The sequence below is a fragment of the Muntiacus reevesi genome, chromosome 2, assembly GCF_963930625.1.
Source record: "Muntiacus reevesi chromosome 2, mMunRee1.1, whole genome shotgun sequence".
In the NCBI taxonomy this organism is placed as follows: Eukaryota; Metazoa; Chordata; class Mammalia; order Artiodactyla; family Cervidae; genus Muntiacus; species Muntiacus reevesi.
The window spans coordinates 271,267,921-271,276,697 of record NC_089250.1 but is presented as its reverse complement, the minus strand read 5'-3'; the positions used below and the strand labels follow the sequence as shown (position 1 = coordinate 271,276,697).

Here is an 8,777-nt window from a genome sequence, read left to right as displayed (position 1 = left end):
TCTGTCGTCCCCTTCTCCTCCCCCCTTCAATCCTTCCCAGTGTCAGGGTCTCTTCAGTGAGTCACTTCTTCACATCAGGTGTCGAAAGTATAGAAGTTTCAGCTTCAACATCAGTCCTTCCAATGAATTTTCAGGACTGATATCCTTTAGGGTCGACTGGTTGGATCTCCTTGCAGTCCAAGGGACTCTCAAGAGTCTTCTCCAACATTTTACTCATGGTGGTGTATATATGTCATTGGTACCCTTTCAACTGGTCCCCTTCTCCTGCTGTGTCCACGTCTGATCTCTATATTTGTGCAAATATTTTCTTAACAGATACGTATGGAATTTAAAAAATGGTGTTTATGAACTTATTTACTGAGTAGGAATATAGACGCAGAAGTAGTTCTTAAGCTTTTGCATGTTAAGCTTTCAAGGCATAAAATACATTATCAATCATTCCATGCATTTTACGGTTGTAGCCTTGTGTTCTGGGAAACAAACTGACTCAGGAGGACAATGCAGATAGTGGAGTGCAGTTTATTACACCGGTGGGGCCTAGGCAGAGTCTTCTCTTAGCCAAGGACCCCGAACAGTTTTTGTGAAAACTTTATATACCTTAAGTGTACTTGCTCAAACCCAGCTACCCAAATTCCTTGAAACTAGTCTGGACACGATAAAAGAGAGATACGATCAACTTTAACCCATGATTCATGTGTCACAGGACTCAATAAACAGTGGATATTTATCAACAGGCCTGTGGTCATATCCCAATAAACAGAATGGAATTTACCACGTTGTTCTGTTACAGAGATAATTAACATATTCTTTTAGGCAACAGAGTCCAAGTACATGTCCTGGGGCTCTTTTATGGGGGCCAGGGTGGGATCTGATTTTCCATTGGTATGCCACTTCTATAGACACCGGGGCCCAAAGTTCGGGGTCACTGGGAGGGTGACCATGCGTGTAGACTAATGCTCACAGCCTGGCCTAAGACGGAGGCCAGCTCTCTCTGTTTACTCCTTTATGACTAAGTGAAAGAAGCCCATTTGAAAATGCTACAAACAGTAAGATTTTTACAATATGACTTTATGGTGTAGGCAAATGTTCATATGTGTTATGAACAATACTGCGTCTAAGTATTTGTGATTTCAGGAGCTGTAGCCTGCCAGGCTCAGCTCTGTCCATAGATTTCCCAGGAAAGGATACTGGAGGGGGTTGCCATCTCTTCTTCCAGGTGATCTTCCTGACCTAAGAATCGAACCCGCATCACCTGGATGTCCTGCACCGGCAGGCAGATTCCTTACCACTCAGTCACCTGGGAATCTAGTAAGAAATATAGAAGAGATTCAAAAGGTCCATGATTACCATGGGTTTCAAAGGAGGGACTATGAATATCCTAAGTCTAGAGAACTTTCAGGACTATGAAATAATTTGTGGTGAACTGTCATGATGGGCTCATTAAACACTTATCCAGAGGTATGGAGTTCACATTCCTAAAAGAGGAACACAGGGGCAAACTAGAGAGTTGATCTATTTACTGCCCGTGTAGATTCATCAGTGGTAACAAATGCTCGCTCTGGTGGGGAAGCTCAGTAGGGAGATTGTCCACACGTGGGAACAAGAGGTATATGGGCAATGTCTATACTTTATTCTCACTTCTGCTGTGAAACTAAATCTTCTACAAAGTTCATGCTGGTGAACGCAAACTGAATATTTTTTAGAATGTATAATATGAGAAAGATGAATATGCTTCTATCTTTAATTTTTCCTTGGTCATTATACTTTAAAGATGTGGAAAAATAGAGCTCTCTAAATGGAGCAGACAATGAACTGTAGCAGTGGATTCATAAAACCAAGAAAAACCCCCACAGGAAGCAGAGCAACAACATTCTCAGGTGTTAATTCCTGTGTGATGTAACTTATGACAACACCGATCATGATTTCCTTGGTTGGTCATCAGATAGCGTTTAGGAAATCATTTTCAGTGGTATGTGGCTCCGCCCATACACACTCTTAACCTAGCACATCCTGCTCAGTTCAGATCAGTTCAGTTTCTCAGTCGCCGTGGACTGCAGCACGCCAGGTCTTTTGCTGGCCCTGGTTTCTTTTCCAAGAAATCGGGGATGGAAATGCCTCCAGGCTCCTGGTCTCTGAAGTTGGAGGTGCCACGACTGCAGAGAGGTGGTCACAAAGCAAATCATTTTGTGAAAACCTGTGTCCCCAGGCTGCAGAGGCGGGTGAAAAAAACTAAGGACAGGGGAGGTCTTTGGGAAGAATTCTGCAAGTAAAGCCTGGCAGGAACCCAAGACCCCCAGGTGATTCCCACCAAACACTCACCTCTCCCCTCCCAGCCCCCAAGGGTACAGGTAGGCTGTGGACCACCACACCCATCCTAGAAAGAGTCCTTCCCCAGGGGATCAGGTTGACCTTCTTTGTTTCTAGAAGTTCCCTCCCTAAACCCTCCCTTCCTGAGGCCTCTGGTGTGAGGTTCCCCCTCAGGGCTCTGAATGCAGGTCTTCCTCTTGCATTTTTTCCCCGAAACCCTCAAAGGGTGGGACAGGTAACCCAGAAGCAGGGTCCATTGTCTCTCATGAACTGTTCTCTGTAACTCGAAAAGGAAGGAGAAGAACTAGCCCCGACGATGTGAAAATAGTGTAGAGCACCAGGATGTGATTAGCATTATCAGGTTAGTCTTGATTTCCCAGTACAGATTGGGAACACAGAAAGTCGAAAAGGAGCTCAGAAAAGGGTGAGGGAAACAGGAAACTTTTTCTTCTCTTTCCGTACAGCAGTTGCAGGTTAAACAGCTGAATGGATGCCTTTGAAGGTATTTTCTCAAGATGGAGATGTGAGTTTGCGACGTAACATCCCCAGAGAAGACGCAGAGCAGGAGGAAGAAGAGGAGGAAATGGCAGCTTCTCAGGTACGTGTCCTGTCCCGGGCCTGGGGCTGTGTCTGCTTTTCTTCCTGAAATGCCTGGACTGAGAACCTGCAAACCTTGAGGTCTCTGCTTCTAACTTTTCTGCCTGGGTGTTTGTTATCAACTTCTTTATTTTTTTTCTTTTCTTCTTATCATAGTGAAACCTGTCTCTTTAGACCACTTCTCCCTTGTGTCCCAGAATCTTGTCTCCCTTGTCTGTATCCTAGCTCTCTACGTAGCATGATGAATTCTCAACATGAAATAGCGACTTTCAACTGGTGAATATATTTTCTTTGTGAGAGATAAACAGAGAGAGGCACTGGTATCCGAGATTCCCACTGAGATGTGGTTCAGTGTTGGGATCTTAGGGAACTAGGGGAATTGCCATGATGAGTTTCCATGGGGATGCAATTTCAGCTCTTTAGGAGTTAGAAAATGCCCTTAAATATATTGAATAAACTCAGTGATCCAGAATATTTTAAGAAAATGCTCAGAAATAAAAGGAAAACTAGGCGATACTGTCCTCTGTAATGCTAAGACTTACTAGTTAAACACATTGTCAGGTAGTTAGAATAGGAGAAAAGAGTCCAAAATGGCGGTGGCTAAAAGACCTGGAAGGGAAAATCCGGGAAAATAGAACAAAGGAAGATCCGAGGACTGGAGTGAGAATCTCAAGTAAAAGAAACAATTTTTTTTTTTGTTTGTTTACATACGATTTACATAAGACAGACCCAGGGGCAGAGAAACAGATAAAAAGAGGAGCCAAAGCCCTCTTCCTTCTTCTGTCTCTCCCTCCCGCGCGATGGGGTGATCATTTTTGAAACATACACGTTCTGTGAAGGGAAATGTGGAAAATCTGGAAAGTTATCCAGTCTCTACTGCAAATACTCATTCAAACCACTCTGAACACAGGCTTCGATTACACATACATTGAAGCACGTCTGAAAACCAGAAATTTAAAAATGATGGGGAAGACTCACAGTATAATCAGTTTGAGGGATCTGTGAGCAAGGGGTCGTTATTCTTCCACCAACAGACAGTTTCTCTCTGTTCCAAAATGTGTAATGTTGATAATAATGGAAAAGACTCAGTCCCACCATCATTGTTCAATACACATCATGATATGGTTAATATGGAACAACTTCTCACATGTAATAACACGAGTCAGGCCTCAAGTAAGAGCTCTACCCCCAATAATTACAAAAATATTTACGATGGAGTGAGAAACTATTCATGCAATGAAACTGGGTCTAAAACTGAACAAGACTCTAACCCTATGAAACATCAGGGACCTCAATCTTCAGACAAGGATTCTAGAAATAGTACATGTAGGAATATCTTTTATCAAACATCAGGTCTTCCACTAAAGAAGAGAACACATACAGGAGAGAAGACTTATAATTGTGAATGTAGTGATATTTCTAATCAGTCTTCAAATCTTACTCAACAGCAGTATATTCAGGATCTACAGAAAAGTTACAAGTGTAAGAAATGTGAGAAAGCCTTTACTAACTCATCCAGTCTAAGTAGACACAGGAAAATTCATTCAGGATGGAAACCTTTCAAAGGTACAGAGTGTGGTAATGCCTCTAATCAGAATTCATAGTTTAGTCAAGATTGGCAAATCCACACTGGCAAGAAACCTTATGAAAGTAAGGAATGTGGAAAAACATTTATGTCTTGCTCAAATCTTCAACATCAGCGAATTCATACTGGGGAGAAGCATTATAAATGTACAAAGTGTTGCAAAGCCTTTAATCAGAACTCAAAGCTTACTCAACATCAGCGAATCCATAGAGAGCAGAAATCTTACAAAGGTAAGAAAAGTGACAAAGCCATTTTTAGGTGTTCACATTTCAGTCTGCATCAGCAAGTTCATGCTAGGGAGAAACCAAGCAAATGGAAAGTATGTGGCAAAGTGCTTCCTTGTAGCTCATGTCTTACTCAACATCAGGTAATTCATATGCAGCAGAATTCACACAAATCTATGAAGTGTGGCAAAGCCTTCAATCAGAAGTCAAATCTTACTCAACACCAGAGAATTCATACTGGAGAGAAGCCTGATAAATGTAAGGATTGTGGCAAAGAATTTAACCAGTGCTCAGGTCTCACTTACCATCAGAAAATTCATACTGGAGAGAAGCCTTATAAATGTAAGGATTGTGGCAAACCATTTAGACAGCACTCATATCTTACTAAACATCAAGTAATCCATCCTGGAAGGAAATCTTATAAATGTAAAGAATGCGGAAATGCCTTCAGTCACTACTCAACTCTTACTAAACACCAGAGAATTCATACTGGAGAGAAGCCTTATAAATGTAAGGATCGAGGCAAAGAATTTAACCAGTGCTCAGGTCTTACTTACTGTCAGAGAATTCATACTGGAGAGAAACCTTATAAATGTACAGAATGTGGGAAATCCTTTAGTCAGAACTCAACTTTTACTCAATACCAGCGAGTTCATACTGGGGAGAGGCCTTATAAATGTAAGGATTGTGGCAAAGACTTTAGCAAGCACTCAGGTCTTACTTACCATCAGAGAATTCATACTGGAGAGAAACCTTACAAATGTAAAGAATGCGGAAAAGCCTTTGGTCGCCACACAAGTCTTATTCAACACCAGCGAATTCATACTGGAGAGAAACCTTACAAATGAAAAGAATGTGGAAAAGCCTTTATCAAGAACTCACATCTTACTCAACATCAGAGAATTCATACTGGAAGAAAAACCTTATAAATGTAAGGAAAGTAGCAAAGGCTTTAATCAGAGCTCTCACCTTACCAAACATCAGAAAACACATACTGGAGAGAAACTCTAGTAATAAAATAAGTGATGGACGAGGTTTGTCCTAAACATACACTTCAGAAAATACCAGACGGTTTATTTAGGAAAGATAAGAAATTACATAAAACAATGTAGAAAAGTATTTAAAGAAAGTTAAATCTAAATAAATACCAGATATTGCACACTAGAAAAAGTGAAAGTTGCTCAGTTGTGTCCAACTCTGCAACCCCAGAGACTGTATCCATGGAATTCTCCAGGCCAGAATACTGGAGTGGGAGGTGGATTCTTTACCAACTGAGCTTTAAGGGAAGCCCGCACACTAGAAAGCATTTCATCAATCCTGTTTTTTGAAGTTCTCTTCAGGAGAAGTATTGTAGATAGTAATCCATAGTTAAAACATAGAAAATTGATATGTTAGTATGGATCAGAAGATGAAGCGTTGGTATTTAGAAATGTACAATTATTAGCAATATATCTTTGTTTATATTGACACGATTTGTGATTATTTGAAAACCAAGATATGTTATTGAACTCTCAAATTACTCCATGCTGCTATGCTTCATTTTTAGTGTGTATACAAAGTTATATTTTTGATGATTGCTACCCAAAGATGAGACAAGGCCTTCTATCCTAGAGAGAAATCATTTATATTTATTCTCCATTAGGAGATTAAGGACACAGTGATGGTAGCAGGTACACTGAACATTTAAATGGAGGTGTTAGTCATTCATGCCAAACATCCCTATAGGTACAATGAAGGAAGTGTTCAGGGAGTAATTCCACATATTAAAGTAAGATGCACATTTTCAATAGTTTTGTCACTTGCATTTGAAGGAAAATACAATGAGAGTTCACTTAACTCTTGATGTATCTTTATAATATCAACAGATGTCATGAATATTAGTTGACATGTTTCAAATAAAAATACCTCTGATACCCTAGAAATGTATGAAAACCCTTCTCAGAAAAGTCATATAATTAGTGTACATCTTGTTTCATTCATAAATGACTAGCCTCCATTTTATAACCTTAGAAATCAGTTCTGAGATCATTGTATCAGAGGAATGAATATCGTTGCTAATGCTTGCGATCTGTATTTAATCAGTTACAGAATGGATTGGAAAAGGTTTTATTCTTTTTATGTGTGATATTACATGTTAATAAAACTGATGGTTTCTTGTGATAAAGCCGGAATGTAATGAATGAAGTGTCAACCTACCGATTTAAGGTCGCGGGGAAGAATACCTAACAATAAACTCTTTGTTAGCACAGAGGGATGATATCTGTAACAATTAGTTTCCTTACTACCTTTACACCTCAAATAATTGGATATTTCCCATCATTTCTCCATTGTACTTTCCCCTCTCTGTAACTGCTGGGACATTGTGACGGTTCCAGTGAGGATCATACAGAGTAATGTTGAGAGCTTACCTGAACTGCTCCATGCTGTTGCTGCCTCAGCATCTGTCTGGGGAGCAGCATCTACAGCTCCTTGAACTCACGCCAGCCAGCCCTGTGAGCACCTGCTCTAGACAACCACCCACCTTGTGATCAACAGTCTTGCTGAACCCCAGGTTCTACTTTACCGGCTCCCCCCTTCAATGCCACCCTCACAGTGCTCACCAGATTCCTGCTCCCCTTGGTTTGAATGGACCCATCCACACTCAGCCTGAGGAGCCCACAGCAGTTCACCCAGGGTCTCTTATAAAGGCCTGAACCCCAAGTACTGGAGCTTTCTCTGCTTGGTCCTAAACTTGACCTAAGAAATTCCTGACCTAAACCCTCCCCTCCTGAAGGGTCTCAGCTGTGCTGAGTGTGAGGGCTGAAGCTCAGGGCTCCCGAGTGTGGGTTTGGGGGGAGAAGCATCAGAACAAACGGAATTTGCTAAAGACTCATTTCATGGCCCCACTTCAGACCTGCAGATTCATAACTTCTTAGAGTGGGGACCTGACCTCGAGGGGTTGGTATTCACTGAAATGGTTCAGAAAGAATCTTTTAAGTGGTTTCAACCCGGTTTCCTATCAAGATCACATGAGCAGAGTTAAGTGATAACCTCCCCGGTGCCCTCCCCACAGAGTTCTCAGTCCTGTGGGAGCATCAGTGTGGTGTGTAGGGTGTTCTCCAGGGGATTCTAAAGGGAGGTCCGGGTTAAGGACGCGGCTCCTGGTCCATTTGTGAGAGCTGAGGCCCGGCGTCAGTCCAAGGAGAGGCCGCAGGGTTGGTCTAGATGAATTTGGACCGGGAAGTCAGTCAACTCACATTGTCTGTGTGAACAGAGTATTAGGAACTCTCTCTGAGGAGAGAACGATCAAGAAATTAGTTCACAGACTGGTCTCCAGGTAGGAAGTGATTGTTCCTGAATCTCTCCTGAGACAGGACAGGAGAGGTGGGTCTTTTCAGCTTTTCAAGGTCCTTCTGTCTGTAGTGGTGAAGTAGTTGCAGGTTAAAGAGCTGTGCGGATGCCTTTGAAGGTATTTTCTCAAGATGCAGAGATACGTTCGCTGTGTAACATCCCCAGAGAAGACGCAGAGCAGGAGGAAGAAGAGGAGGGAAAAGCAGCTTCTCAGCTACATGTCCTGTCCTGGGTCTGGGATTGTGTCTGCTTTTCCTCCTGAAGTGCCTAGACTGAGGGAACCTGCAAACCTTTAGTTCTCAGCTTCTAATTTTTCTGCCTGGGGTGTTTGTTATCAACTTCTTAATTTTTCCTTTTCTTATCACAGTGAGGACCCGCTCTTTACACCACTTCCCCCTTGTGTCCCAGAACCTTGTCTCCCTTGTTTGTGTCCTGGCTTTCTATAGAGCATGATGAATTTCCAACCTGAATTAGTGATTTCAACTGGTAAAATATTCCCTTTGTGAGAGATCAACATGGGCAGGCATAGGTTCTGAGATTCCCATTGGCATGTGGTTCAGTCTTGGGATCTTAGAGAAGTAGGGGAGATTAGTGATGAATTTACATGTATATGCAACTTCAGACATTTAGAACAGGATTAAGAAATTGTCCTTTTGAATATAGTTAGCCCAGTGGTCCAGAGTTCCACAGGAAGTTTGGGGAAAAGAAGGAGGAAAGTATGAGAGACCCTTCTC

The 8,777-nt window shown here is 41.8% G+C and overlaps 1 protein-coding gene across 1 annotated transcript; it reads left to right on the top strand.

Annotated features, from left to right (window-relative positions):
* Window positions 1-2,797: 2,797 nt before the first annotated feature.
* Window positions 2,798-5,561, top strand: LOC136157595 (zinc finger protein 420-like). Its single transcript, XM_065919430.1, has 2 exons — window positions 2,798-2,905; window positions 4,509-5,561. The coding sequence occupies exons 1-2, from the start codon at window positions 2,798-2,800 to the stop codon at window positions 5,559-5,561; spliced, it is 1,161 nt and encodes a 386-aa protein (XP_065775502.1).
* The last annotated feature ends 3,216 nt before the right edge of the window (window positions 5,562-8,777 follow it).

Coding starts and splice junctions, on each gene's coding strand:
- LOC136157595 (XM_065919430.1), top strand. CDS start 2,798: ATGCCTTTGAAGGTATTTTCTCAAGATGGAGATGTGAGTTTGCGACGT. Junction 2,906..4,508: donor AGGAAATGGCAGCTTCTCAG/GTACGTGTCCTG, acceptor CAGAATTCATAG/TTTAGTCAAGATTGGCAAAT.